Source organism: Nannospalax galili, unplaced genomic scaffold, assembly GCF_000622305.1.
Source record: "Nannospalax galili isolate Female #2095 unplaced genomic scaffold, S.galili_v1.0 scaffold24, whole genome shotgun sequence".
NCBI lineage: Eukaryota > Metazoa > Chordata > Mammalia > Rodentia > Spalacidae > Nannospalax > Nannospalax galili.
Window position 1 is genome coordinate 2,503,998 of NW_008352654.1, and position 15,115 is coordinate 2,519,112.

Here is a 15,115-nt window from a genome sequence, read left to right on the forward strand (position 1 = left end):
GTGCAAATAGGATCACTATGGGAATGTGAGGTACTGAGCATTGAACCTAGAGCCTCATACATACATGCTAGGCAAGCACTCTACCACTAAGCTACATCCCCATTTCTTTTCTTACTTTCCTTTTTTTTTTTTTTTTTTTTTTTGAGACAAGGTCTCATTATGTGGCCCTGGCTGACTGGAAACTCACAGTATAGAATAGGCTGCCCTCAAACTCACTACCAACCTCTGCTTCTAAGTGGTGGGATTAAAGGTGTGTGCCACCATGCCCAGCCTTCTTTTTACTTTTCATTTTGAGACAGGGTCTCACTAAGTTGCCCAGGCTATCTTTGAACTCATTCTATAGCCCAGGTAGGCCTTAATTGTGATCTTCCTGCCTCAGTCTCCCAAGTAGCTGAAATTACAAGCCAGCCTGCTCAGCCAAATAATGAGGATACAAATCCTGAAACTATCTTAAGTTATCAAGAATTAAGTTATTTTCAGCTTCTCATGGTGGTGCATGTCTTTAATCCCAGCACTTAGGAGGCAAAGGCAGACAAAGTGAATTCCAGGCCAGCTGGGGCTACAGAAAACCTTGTCCAAAAAAAAAAAAAAAAAAAAAAAATTATTCAATGGGATGTGCTTCTCTGAGTATTAATTAAATTTCCTGTACCTTGAGTTTATTGAAAATGTTTTAATAATTATGCATTAAATTTAATGTAAGGGGCTGGAGAGATGGCTCAGAGGTGAAGAGCATTTGCTGCTCTTCCAGAGAACCCTGGTTTGGTGCCTAGCACCTACATGGGAGCTAACAACCAGCTGGAATTCCAGTTCCAGGTAATCTGATGCCCTCTTTTGGCCTCCACAGGCATGGCGTGGATGTGATGCACTTACATACCTGCAGGCAAAACACTCATACATATAAATATATATATATTTTTTTAAAAAATAAGCTGGGCATGGTGGCGCACACCTTTAATCCCAGTACTCAGAAGGCAGAGGCAGGTGGATCTCTGTGAGTTCAAGGCCAGCCTGGTTTACATAGCAAGTTCTGGGCCAGTTGGGGCTACAGGGAGACCCTGTCTCAAAAAAACCAAAAAATTAAAAATAATAAATAGCCAGGTGTGGAGGCACATATCTTAATCTCAACACTCAGGAGGCAGAGGCAGGCAAACCTTTATGAGATTGAGGCCAGCTTGGTCCACATAGTGAATTCCAGGCTAGCTGGGGATTCAGGGAAACCTGTCTCAAAAAATAATTGGGGGCTGGAGAGATGGCTCAGCTGTTAAAAGCACTGATGCTCTTGAAGAAGACCCAGGTTCAGTTCCCAGCACCCACATGGCCATTAACAACTGCCCATAACTCCAGTTCCAGGGAATCTGACACCCTCTTCAGACCTCCACAGGCATTGCATGGCATGGGTGCGCTTACATACATGGAAGCAATATGTTTATACACATAAAATAAAAATAATGAATATTTGAAAACAATAACAATAATTAATTAAATTTAACATGGGTCTAAGGAATATACTACATTTTCTTCTCCAAGATCAAAAATTCATTGACATGTTTGACAGCTATTTGAAGAGTGTCTGCTGTCTGTTAGTCAGTGTTCTGGACATTGGGAATACAGAACACAGTTATACAGTGCTTTCATTTTAGTGTATGTTAAACACTGAACAAATAAATACATAAAATATCTGATATACTAGAAAGGAATTTTGGGTGAAGGGAATAAATGGGGGGGTACAATTTAAAATAGGATCCTTAGAGGAAGTTGTCACTGGGGGAAAAGTGTCATTTGTGAATGGGAGGTGATAAAAAATATTCAGTTTTGCTATTGTGAATAGTTTCATTTTGCTGGGTGTGGTGACACACACCTTTACTTGCAGCACTCAGGAGGCAGAGGTAGGTGGATCTCTGTGAGACTGAGGTCAACATATTCTACATAGTGAGTTCCAGGCCAGCTATGAGTACAGGGCTACCCTGTTTCAAAAAGACTAATTTTTTTTTTCATTTTCCTCTTATCTGTTATCTAAGTACAACTGACTTTTTTTAGACACTATCGCCCAGACCAGAACTTACTGTGTGTACCAGGCTAGCTTCAAACATACAGCAGTCCTCCTGCCTCTGCCTCCCAAGTGCACACAAAGTAAAATAAATGTAATTTTTTTTGCGGGGGAGTTCTTTTTGAGACAGGGTCTCCCTGTAGCCCTAGCTGGCCTGGAACTCACTGTGTAGACCAGGCTGGCCTCGAACTCACAGAGATCCGCTTGCCTCTGCCTCCCGAGTGCTAGAATTAAAGGTGTGTACCACCACACCTGACCTGTCCTTAGTAATCTTACTGAATTACTTAATTTCATAAGAGTTAAATTAGTGTTAACTACAGTGTAGAAGTCAGATTCCCCTGGAACTGAAGTTAAGGACGGTTCATAGCTGCCATATGGGTGCTGGGAATCGAGCCCGGGTCCACTGTAAGAGCATTCAGTGCTCTTAACCGCTGAGCCATCTCTCTAGCCCCATATTTTATTTATTATTTTTATTTTATGTGTATGTGTGCATCACCCGTGTATAGGTAAGTGCACCCATGTTGTGCAGTGCCCATGAAGGACAGAAGAGGCTGTCAGATCCCCTGGAACTGGAGTTATGGACAGTTGTTAGCTGCCTTGTGGGTGCTGAGATTTGAACCTGGGTCTTCTGCAAGAACAACTAGTGTTTTTAACTGCTGAGCCATCTCTCCAGCCCATAAATGTAATTTTTAAAGGAGTTGTGACATGTTGCCACTCCAGTTCTGCTGTCCTTTCTTCATTATTACCTTTAATATTTCTGTGAACTTTGCTATATCTACTCTTTGATTAGTAGTAGTATAGTTAATTAGGAAAGGTATGATTACAACTGAGAGGGAAATACTAAGCTGTACGGAAGATTAAAACCCACTTGACTCATAAGCAGCATTGCCAAAGTGTATGACTCTCCCTGTCTGATTGACTATTTTTAAGAATAACATTAAATAATGTTTGTAAGAACAGTAAACTATAAGCCATTACTTAAACAGGATAGTTATACATGTGCTTAACAGACAGGTAGTATCAGGTATCTGGAAAAAAGACCTCAAAGGGAAAAGACCAGGAGTACTATTCCTGGGTCTGTCAATTTACTACTTATATGACTGTCTATTTGATATTTAGTAAAAAGTAAAAGTTTTGGATCTCTTAAGCTCTTTGCAGCACCACACTTCTATAGTTATGTTTAGTACATCTGCTTATATCATGACTAATTCATACGAATTGTACTCCAACTTTTGTTTTTTGTTTTTTTGATATTATTTTTATTTTATGTGTATGAATGTATTGCCTGTATGTGTATAAGTGCACCAATGTGGTGCAGTGCCCACAGAGGTCAGAAGAGGGTGTCAGATCTCCTGGAACTAGAGTTAGGACAATTGATAGCTGCCATGTGGGTACTGGGAATCCAACCAGGTCCTCTATAAGAGCAGTCAGTGCTCTTAACTGCTGAGCCAACTCTCCAGCCCATTCCAACTTTTAAAAATGGGAATATTTTAATTTGACTTATTACTACTCTTTGGATAAAGATACAAAAAATTTTAATAATGTGATCTGTACATTTGCATACCATATTTGCTATATAAATATAGAATCTGAAAATATCTAAAAATACCTGATGAAATACCTGGTGAAATTCCTTATAGTTCCTTAAAATCAGTGATTGTTGTACTACTTTTTGCCGCTGTGGGAATTGCTCACTATGTAATCTCTCACGTCAGAGCTCAGATCTCAACGTTTCTTCTCATGGATAACAGTACCAATTTGAGGGGGGAGGCAGTGGATCTTTCTTTTTTTTTTTTTAAGAAAGGGAAAAATGATTGAATTCATCAAGAATGAAATTCCACATAGTAGTTTACTAAAAGTACATTTTTCTGAATAAAAGTCCCTTACTCAGGGAGTTTGAAAAAGGCATGCAGATAAAAGAAAGTTCCAGTGTCAAATATTTTAGCCATTAAAGCATAATTCAGCTGCAATTTTGTGGTGAGATAGTGTCTTAGAGAAGAAAAGAGACTTTTGAAACGATGTTTGTTTCAGTGGGCATGTTTTTCTCAAAAATTGGTAAGACTCAGGGCTGGTTTCCATCTTCACATTTTTGAAATAGATAATGCAACCCATATACAAAATATATTTGTTTTCTACTTCCTACCAAGTCTTCTTTCTTTGTTATTGGCATGAGTAGTCATGTAACCAATTGAATTGATTGAGTTACATGTTAGAATAAAAATGACTAGAAAATCTTGAAAACTTGCATTCAGTTCCTAGAACCTAAGGTAACTCAGAAAGGCCTACTCTCTTATCTTTGTTACTAAGTAACTTTGAGGTAGTAATAGAGCCATGAGCTCTCTGACTTATATGGGTCTCTTCTGTTTTTCATTTCTACTGATACTAAAACTTGTGGAAGAACTCAAAGTTGTTGAGAAGACTGAAAGTCCCCAATGACATGAACACAAAGCAATGGTTTCTATTCCCTTCCCATTTTCATTTTCCTGGGTCTCCCGTGTGCATATTTTTGCTCAGGAAGTCTTTGGGGGAAATTAAGGACCTGTCTGAGTGGGTGACTGCCCTGGTGGCTTCTGTCAGCCATGGAAGGCTGGAAAAGGAACTTGCCAGAGCAGTCATGAGAATATGAGACTGCTTGATTTTTCTCTGCCGGTTTAAATTTGTTTGTTTGGCTGGAAGGGGTTGTTGTTGTTGTTGTTGTTGTTGTTGTTGTTGTTGTTGTTGTTTTGGTCTTTTTGAGACAGGGTCTCCCTGTAGCCCCAGCTGTCCTGGAACTCACTATGTAGACCAGGCTGGCCTTGAACTCACAGAGATCCACCTGCCTCTGCCTCCCAAGTGCTGGGATTAAAGGCATGTGCCACCACGCCTGGTTGGAAGGATTTTTTGTAAAACCAAAGCCTTTGTGCATACAGGAGGTTTCAAAGGCGCACATGATATTTTGGGGGAGGGGATGGGAGTGATTCTTTGTCACCATGGGTTTTAATACAAGACACCTGCTGGCAACCCTCTGTCCCACCCATTAATGCTTTCCTCCTCCCCACAGAGGGCCCCTTCCTGGCCACATGGCCACCATGACAATTTACTGTACTATCTTACACTTCCATGTCACCATAGAATGGAGTGTTAGAGAAAAGCCTAGACTTTTAGGTGATAGAGAGCCAGTGGAAATATCAATAGAATTTTAGGAAAAATTGGTTTGATTTCTAGCTTTATTACTATTAGGTAGGTATGTAAGCCTGGGTAGATTGCTTAATCTTTGAGTTAGTTTTCTCACAAAATGAGGACATTTGGTTAAATGATTTCTGAAATTCCAGGTAGTCCAAGAGTTCTGTATTTCTGTATAGTTGAATTATTTTATCATGCTGTTGCTGAAGAATACAACTAACTTTGGAAACTACTTATTTTATGTCAAGCTTTAAAGTCCATGATTGTTATCCTCAGAAAATATTATTTGATCTACATATATCCAAATCAGTTTAATAAAATCTCTATAACTGGGAAAAAAAGAAATTAGCCTAATGAGAAAAAGAAAATACAAGTGTGTATCTCCATGTAATGCATTTATGCACTAGCACAAATATGTATATATGTTAAAAATAAGGAAATGTCCGCCGGGCTTGGTGGCACACACCTTTAATATCAGCGCTCAGGAGGCAGAGGCAGGTGGATCTCTGTGAGTTCAAGGCCAGACTGGTCTACAAAGAAATTAAATTATGTGAGTATTTTGTAATGTTGATGATTTTGAAATTTTAATGAATTATAAATAACTCTAGGAATCTATATATTATTAAAATGGACTAAAGCAGAAAAATGAAACCTGACTAGGCCCTAAGTATGAATAAAATGAGAAAGCTGTTTTTAAAGTAGTGTCTCTTTAAAAGGACTAGTTAATCCCAGCACTCAGGAGGCAGAGGCAGGCAGATCTCTGTGAGTTCAAGGCCAGCCTGGTCTACATAGTGAGTTCCAGGACAGTTGGGGCTACAGGGAGACCCTGTCTCAAAAAGACCAAAAAAAAAAAAGGACTAGTAAAGATGGTCTCATGGGCCATTTTTTCCAAATCCTCTAAGAATAATTCTTGTAGTAGTTAATATTTTAGAATATATAGAAAAATGGGCTTTTAATATTTTAATGGAATTAACAAAATGCTTATGCAGCAACCTAATAATATAGCACAGAAATAAAACGAAAACCATTAGACCAGTTAGACTTTGTAAATAAACATGAAAAACTAGGCACAAAAATAGTAAAATGGTTTTTAAAAGTATATGGACCTGCTGGGCATGGTGGTGCATGCCTTTAATTCCAGCACTCGGGAGGCAGAGGCAGGCAGATCTCTGTGAGTTCAAGGCCAGTTTGGTCTACATAGTGAGTTCCAGGACAGCTGGGGCTACAGGGAGACCCTGTCTCAAAAAGACCAAAAAAAAAAAAAACAAAAGAAACCAACAATATAACAAAGCAATTGGAAAGATACTGCCTGAGGTTTAAAACCAGACAAAAATTAAGCTGTGACTTGATCTAATATGATATGGATAAGCATAAATATGCCTGATGCTATTAGTCACTAGGGATGTAGTGATTAAAACTTACACACCTACTGGAATGGTTTTTTTGTAAAAACTGATGATACCAGTTGCTGCAAAAAATGTGGAGCCACTGAAACTTATACATTGGTGAGAATGTAAAATGGACAGATACTTTAGGAAAGAAGGCAGTAGTTTTCTTAGAAAGCCAGGCATAAAATTACCATGTGACCTAGCAATATACCCCTTGTATTCGTATGAAAACATAAGACTTATTATTACTAAAATTGGAAATAATCAAGAAGTCTCTCATCTGGTGACTAGATAGACAAGCGTTGTTAATAATATGAATTTAGTGGAATACTGATCAGCTATAAAAATGAACAAACTAATATACTCAATAACTTAGATGACTCAAATTGTTATGCTATTGAAATAAGCCAGTAGTCTCATACTAACATAATTTTCTTTTTGTGGCATTAATTTTTTATAATATTTATTATTTTTATTTTATGTGTATGAGTGCATTGCCTGCATGTATATGAGTGCACCCGTGTCTTGCAATGCTGCAGAGATCAGAAAAGGGCTTCAGATTCCCCTGGAACTGGAGTTAAGGATGGTTGGTAGTCACTATGTGGGTTTTGGGACTTGAACCTGGGTCCTCTGCAAGAGCAGTCAGTTCTCTTAACCACTGAGCCATCTCTCCAGCCCCTTTTTTTAAATTTTTATTTATTTGTATTTTATGTGTATGAGTGTTTTGCCTGCTCCTGTGTGAGTGCACCACATGCATGCAGTGCTCTCAGAGGACAGAGATGGTGTTGGATCCTCTGGAACTGGAGTCATGGACAGTCGTTAGCCACCATGTGGGTTCTGAGACAAGAACCTGGGTCCTCTGTAAGAACAGCCAGTGCTCTTAACCCCTGAATCAACTTTCCTGCCCCATGTGTGACATTCTTAAGGAAAGCTAAGGAATCAGAAAACAGAATAGTAGTTGCAAAGGATAGAAGTTGCAAGGGATAGGAAGAGGAACTGACTACAAATGGGCTGCATAAGGGAATTTTTGAGGCAATTTCATCCTTTTGTATCTTGATTGTAGTAGTGGTTACACAGCTGCAGTTTGTCAAATCTCATAGAACACTAGACCAAAAAGAATGAATTTTCCTATAGTTAAAAAAATGAATAAATCTGCCCTCTAGAAGATATTTATATGGATGAGAATCATCTCTAAGAATTAATCTTACTAGAAAATTACAAACCTCCCTCTATTTTTAAATAAATTTTGCCTAACAATGATGAGCCTTGACAGTACCATGTAGCAAATGTCATTAAGCCTTGAGATTAGTCTCATGTTAATTCTTTTCATAGTAGAAATTCTGAGGTTTGAGAGGCGTTAGAGAAGTGTGAATAATGATGAACTAATTTTAGAGTTTCCACAAGTTTTCAGACAGGCTTACTTGTTGCTGACAGTTTCAGCTTTGCAAGAGAAAGAATTTGCCAGATGAAATAGCTTTTATTTTTACAAAGTTGTGAAGACCAAATATAGCAAAAGGAATTTGGTTTACTTGCTTGCTGTTACTTTGTTTTTTATGTTCTTGTAATAAGAATGAACAACTAGGGGGCTAGAGAGATGGCTCAGCTGTTAAGAACAGTGGCTGCTCTTGCAGAGAACCCAGGTTCAGTTCCCAGCACCCATATAGCACTAATCACTCCAGTTCCAGGGGATCCAGTGCTCTCTTCTGATTTCCACAGGCATCGTACCTGTATACAGGTACACTGACATATATGCAAGCAATACACTCATATACATAAAACTTAAAAATATATAAATATCTTTTAAGAGTAATGAACAACTGAAAAAGGTTTTCTATAATTATGATAGTCATTTTAGACTTTCAGAGTCATGAATATAAGTGATTCTTCTGCTATGTATGTGATCTGGGCAAGTTATTCAGCATTCCTGAATCTCATTTTCTTTACTCAATTTTTTGTTGTTGTTTTTGTTTTTGGAGACAGTCTCCCTGTAGCCCCAGCTGACCTAGAAGTCATTAGTAGACCAGACTGGCATTGATCTCAGAGAAATTCACCTGCCTCTGTCTCCCAAGTGTTGGGAATAAAGGTGTATACCACCACACCCAGCTCTTTCCTCAGTTTTAAATTCAGGTATCATACATACCTTTCTGAGTATTTAGTAAGACAAAATATATTCAATATCCAACATAGTTACTGGGACATTATAAGTGATCAGTAAATGTTTTGTCCTATTTTTACCCTTTGTTATGATTTGATGTGAAATATACCCCACAGGCTCATGTGTTTGAACACTTGGTCTCTATCTGATGGCGCTGTTTTGACATGTTATCGAACCTTTAAGAGGCAGAACCTAGCTGGAGGAAGTGGGTTGTTGAGGAGAAGGCCTAGAGATGTATATCTCACCCAACTTCTGGTCTTCTCTCTGCTTCCTGGTCTACTCAGATAGAAGCACATCCCATGGCCATAGCTAAGACCCCCTCATCATCATACCTTCTCTACCATGGTGGACGCTACTCTCAAACCATGAGCCAAAATAAATTTTTTTTCTCCCTTAAATTGCCTCTTGTCAGGCATTTGGTCACAGCAACAAGAAAAGATTTATCAGAACATTTTTGGTCTACCTTTGGTCTATTAATTGCACAGTAAATAAAAAAAGAGAGCTGCAAGACCAAAACACATGTAACTACTTTGAAGTTTAAATGCAAATGTGTTGAATGAGAGTAGTAAAGGGGAGGGACTACCTTAAATGTGAATATTTGAGGATCAGAGCTTCTGGTTTTTCACCACTAAGTGTGATGATGTAAAGTTCAGTTTCAGTTGATCAACTTTCAAGTTCAGAGAGCCGTTTCTATTCTTCTATCGAGTCTATCCAGTGTGATTTTTACCCTAATCATTTAAAAATTTCCATTTGGTTCTTTTTATATATTCTGTGTGGGGGGGGGGGGGGTTTAAGACCTAACTGGTTTAGTACTCTGTATAGACCAGACTAGCTTCAAATTCATAGAGATCTGCCTGCTTCTGCCTCTGAGTGCTAGCATGTACCACCACACCTACCTGTTATTTTTTTTATGTGTATGAATGTTTTGCCTGCATGTATGTAGGCATACCACATGCTTGAAATGTCCACCAAGATCGGAAGAGGGCTTTGGATCCTCTGGGACTGGAGTTAAGGATGGATATAAGCTGCTATGTGGGTGCTAGGAACCAAACTTGGGTCCTCTGCAAGAACAGCCAGTGCTCTTAACCACTGAACCATCTCTCCAGCCCTAATATATATTCTATACTTTTATCAGACTTTGAATTTTTCAATTATTTCAAGACTGTTTACTATTACTTCTTTGAATATTGTTATAACAGCTGCTTTAAAGACATTGTTAGATAATTTTATAATTTTTGTGTTAGTGGATTTGTTTATTTTTTCCCTGCAGATTAAATAAATTTTTCTTGATTTTATCATATGCCAAGTGGTACTGTGTTGTAAGACTCTGGGTCTTATTCAAATCTTTTTTTGGAAAAGTACCTGAGGATGTAGCTTAGTTGGTAGATGACTTGCCTGGCATGCATGACGTTCTGGGTTCAGTTCCCAGTACTTTATAAACTAGGGGTAGTAACACACCTGTAATCAAGCACTTGAGAGAGAGAAGCAGGAGGCTTGAAAGTTAAGTCATCCTTGGCTACATATCAAGTTTGAGGCCAGCTTCTGCTACATAATACCCTGTTTATAAATATATAAATAAATAGATTTTGTTTCATATATACCTTATACACATATCCTGAAGGTAATTTCATGCAATACTTTTAGTACACCTAGATTTTGTCTATGATCTATCACATGAGGCTATGTGTAGACTTTACTACTTAAGGTGTCATATCTGTACTCAGAAAGTTCCAAATGTTGGGAGGATTTCAGGTTTCTTAACTAGAGATGCTGAGTTTGTGTCTAGTTTTCAAAGCCTTTCTAAATATATCCCGTGTTTACTACCCTATTGGTCAGTCTGAGGGCTGGGAAATGGTCTGTCTATTGGTTCAGTTCTGCAAATCTTTGATACACCAATTGTAGGACCAGATTCTTACCTATAAAGTTCCAGGTTCATCCCAGGACTTCATAAGCAAATCAGTGGGGTCAATTTCCCAAGCTTCCCCCTTCCCTGGGCTTGTTAATAGTTTCTGCTTCCTTGGACCTCTGCTTTCTCATCCTCCAGTTCTCTGATTATTTTATCGCTCTTTCACAGTGTCACTTGAATGTCGGGGAGGGGGGGAGACATTAGCTCTTTCTTGCTGGGATCCAAGTTCCACTAAACAGAGAAGATATCTCTCCGGTTAAGATGTTTTCAGTGTCGCTGCTTCTATTGCTTCATTCCACATCGCCACTAGGCTTCCTGGAACTCCTGTACTTTGAGTCAGAACTAGAGTGCTTTCCCCAGAGTTTTCTCTGTGCCTCATTACTTTTCTGGCTGTATTATTTAGGCCAGAGGTCCCAAAGAGATAAGGGTTTGAAAGGTAAATTTGCAAATTCAGTGATACCTTGAATTCTGATATTCTTCTCTGATTCCTCTTTTAGTTGTTTACTTTTCAGAAACCTCAAATAACTGCTTTGTGCATTCTGTCCAGATTATGTATTTTCTTTCAGTGGGGCAAATAGGTTTGTATGTATTAAATGTGCTCCATCCTACTTGGAACCAGATTCTGAATTTCCTTTTAAAAGAAAGCACTTAGGCGGGGTGTGATGGCACACGCCTTTAATCCCAGCACTTGGGAGGCAGAGGCAGGTGGATCTTTGTGAGTTCGAGGCCAGCCTGGTCTACATAGTGAGTTCCAGGACAGCTGGGGCTACAGGGAGACCCTGTCTCAAAAAGCCAAAAAGAAAAAAGAAAAGAAAGCACTTGTGGGTCATGTGTGGTGATGTACACCTGTAGTCCCAGTTGCTCCAGAGGCTGAGATATGAAGATCTGGAGTTCAAGGTCAGCCTGAAATACAATATACAAGACCCCAAGACCTTGTCTTTTAGGAAGAGAGAGAATCCTTAGAATATTGCCACCATCCCTTCCGCTTTTCTGACCTGGGACTATCCTATACTAAGGTTTAGCTTAGATCCTAACTACCATGAAAAAAGTTCTTATAGTTCATAGTCTAGACAATAGGAATACTCGCTGATATTTAATTATCCTCTTATACATAACAGTGTGTGTATTTCTCTCTGCCTATAATTGTTTTTTTAATTAATTAGTTAATTTTTATTTGTATAAATGTTTTTCCTGCATGCACGTACACCCATGCGTAAAATGCCTATGGAGGCCAGAAGATAGTGGTCGGGTCCCCTGGAACTGGAGTTACAGACAGTTGTTAGCCACCATGTGGGTACTGGGAACTGAACTCAGGTCCTCTGTGAGAGCAGTTAGTGCTCTTAACTGCTGCACCATCTCTCCCAATTTTTCGTGTGTGTGCGTGTGTGTGTGTGTGTACGTGTACACATGTATGCTATGGTGCATGTGTGGAGGTCAGAGGACAATTTGCGGGAGTTGATTTTCTCCCTCAGTGTGGGTTCCAGGGATTGAATGGTTTTCAGGATTGATGGCAAGCACCTTTACCAGCTGAGCTATCTCACTGGCCCTCTTTGTGCTTTTTCGTAAGTGTATGTACTTTGTTTTAGGGTTATTTTTATGTGTGGAAGTAGAATTGTGTCTCATTTAGGCTAGTAACACTTCAGAGCCAGTCAATTCTGGGAGCATTTAGTGACTACCATGCACTTTTTTACTTACTCCCTAAAAACTCTAAAATATTCTAAATTTTATTCATGTGTAGACATTGAGAATAAATAAAATAAGACCTTATTATAACTTTCCTACAGTAGTTGCGAGTTTCTTGAGTGAGGGGGTTTAATTTTCTGTCATCTCTTATAGTAGCTTCTCTAGGAATGGAATGGACCTGACCCTTCTCTCTCTCCACAGTACCTCGGCCATGTAGAAGTTGATGAGTCAAGAGGAATGCACATCTGTGAAGATGCTGTGAAAAGATTGAAAGCTGTATGTATCTGATGGTTGCCAGTATTGATCTAAATACTATCAATATTTTCTTACAAGACTCTTGGCTACCCAGTATCCAGTAAGAACAGTGTTTCTCAAGACAGAAGATGTGGGCTTATTTTTATTTTAAAAAGTCTCTCATGTTTTTTATCCAAAGATTCTGATTATAAAGACCAACCAATTTTGGTCATACATTCTCCAAAATATATTTTTGATTTATTATGGCCCATATGAAACAGATAGTATGAAATTCGATAGAATAATATCTTCTAAAACCAGAATAAAATTGTTTCAGTTAATAACCTTATTGAGCTTACTAGGCTATTATGTGTTATTAATTTTTTAAATTTATTATTTTTATTTTATGTGTATGAGTGTTATGCCTTCATGTATGTAAGTGCACCCATGTTGTACAATGCCCACGGAGGACAGAAGAGGCTGTCGGATCCCCTGGAACTGGAGTTACAGACAGTTGTTAGCTGCCATGTTGGTGCTGGGATTTGAACCCAGGTCTTCTGCAAGAACAGTGTTCTTAACCGCTGAGCCATCTCTCCAGCCCCTGTGTTATTCATTTTAAACCTATAAGAAACAGCTTTCACCAGCAGTGGTGGCACACACCTGTAGACCCAGCACTGGGGAGGCAGAAGCAGGTGGATCTCTGTGAGTTCAAGGCCAGCCTGGTCTGTATAGTGAGTTCTAGGACAGCCCCCACTACAAGGAGACCCTGTCTCAAAGACCAAAAAAAGAAAAAAGAAAGAAAGAAACAGCTTTCCAGGAAAAAATGTAGAAATTACCTATGCCAATGCCTGATGCTGTGACTTCTAGGGGACTGTTCATAGTCCTTTTGACTGCTCCTTCTGCTTTCTTACCTACACCCCTCTCCCATAGTCTGTTTCTACTTCCTTTGCATAATCTTGGAATATATATCTGCCTTCCAGGATAAATAATGTTTCCTTCGCCTCTTATGCTGTAGAACACATCCCAGGTCCATACTTGTATATTTAATAAGAGGAGAGAATATATTCACAGTTCATAAAGAATCAGATTGAAGTGTTACTTTCCTATTTTCACTAGGTCTGAGGAATATTCTAAAACTCTTAAAGCTCTCTTCACAACCTTCCTTCTCTCTAATATGTGATCTTTCCCCACTTTACTATGAAAGCTTTAAGCATAATTTCTGCATGCCCCTACCCCAAACAGCGTTAAATTCTTGTTGCTTTGGGTTTGCTAGTATGGTGGCCTGCCATGTTTGGCTACTAATGAGTACTTTATGATTTCTTGATGTGCTTAATAACTAAACTTTTCTGCTTTATTAGTATAGTTTATGTTACCTCTCATCTGTAACCCTCAATATAAAATATATATAATTTTAAAATACCTCAGAAAAGTAGACCTTACTTTAGAATAAACTCCTAAATCTGTTGTAGAGAGGAAAGTAGAAAAGTAATTGGTGATAGAATACAGAACACTGGGTGGAAAGATGGCTCAGCAGTTAAGAGCACTGACTGCTCTTGCAGAGGACCAGGGTTTGAGTCCTAGCACCCACATAGCAACTAACAACTGTCTGTAACTCCAGTTCCAGGCCATCTGATGCCCTCTTCTGAGCTCCGTGGGTGCACTTACATGCATGCAGGCAATACACTCATACATACACATAAAATAAAATTAAAGAAATAAAATTTTTTAAAAGAATAAAGAACACTAAGCAACTTACATTCAGGCAAAACACTCTTACACATAAAATAAAAATAAAATTAAAAAGAAAACAGGAACTATATTACTAGATTGTTGTAAAACAAACTATAATTTTTAGTCTTATATTATTTAGAGTTAAGAGGCCACTGTGGAATTAGTCTTTATAAAAGCTTTTAATTCATATCTACAGTCATACCACTCTGGATGCACCCAGTCACCGCTAATCTCAGAAGCTAAGCAAAGTCAGCCCTGGTTAGTTACTTAAATGGGAGAAAATCTTTTAATTCAGAATATGGTTTCAGGAGTTGGATAAAGGCTCAGTAGTTAAGAGCACTGGCTGCTTTTGCAGAGGACCTGGTTTGGTTCCCAGCGCCACACGGTGGTTACCAACTCCAGTTCCAGGGGATCCAACACCCTCTTCTGAGCTCCGTGGGCATTGCACGGCATGGGTGCACCTACCTGCATGCAGACAGTACCCTCATACACATAAAATAAAAATAAATAAAATATTTAATATTAGAATATGGTTTCATTCTCAAGTAAAGAAAGCTAAAAGATAATTTAAGGTTATATGAAGATACTGAAATGCTGATTACCAAACACAGGGCCTCACATGTGCCAAGCATTCTTCCACTAAGCCACACCCCAGCAAACTGTCTAGCTGCTTTTTAACTTTCATTCCTCCCTCCTTCCCTTCCTCCCTCCCTCCCTTCCTTCTTCTCTCCCCTCCTTCCTTCCCTCTCTTCCTTCCCTCTCTTCCTTCCCTCTCTTCCTTCCTTCCCTCCCTCCCTCCCTCCCTCCCT

The 15,115-nt window shown here is 38.9% G+C and overlaps 1 protein-coding gene across 16 annotated transcripts in view; it reads left to right on the forward strand.

Moving 5' to 3' along the window:
* Nucleotides 1-15,115, forward strand: part of Numb (NUMB endocytic adaptor protein) — a 163,257-nt gene that overhangs the window by 92,277 nt on the left and 55,865 nt on the right. For all 16 annotated transcript variants that reach the window (XM_017802368.2, XM_008849782.2, XM_029554396.1 and 13 more), the window contains one exon: nucleotides 12,543-12,617. In XM_017802368.2, coding sequence (XP_017657857.1) covers nucleotides 12,543-12,617 — 75 coding nt within the window. The remainder of the gene's footprint in view (nucleotides 1-12,542; nucleotides 12,618-15,115) is intronic.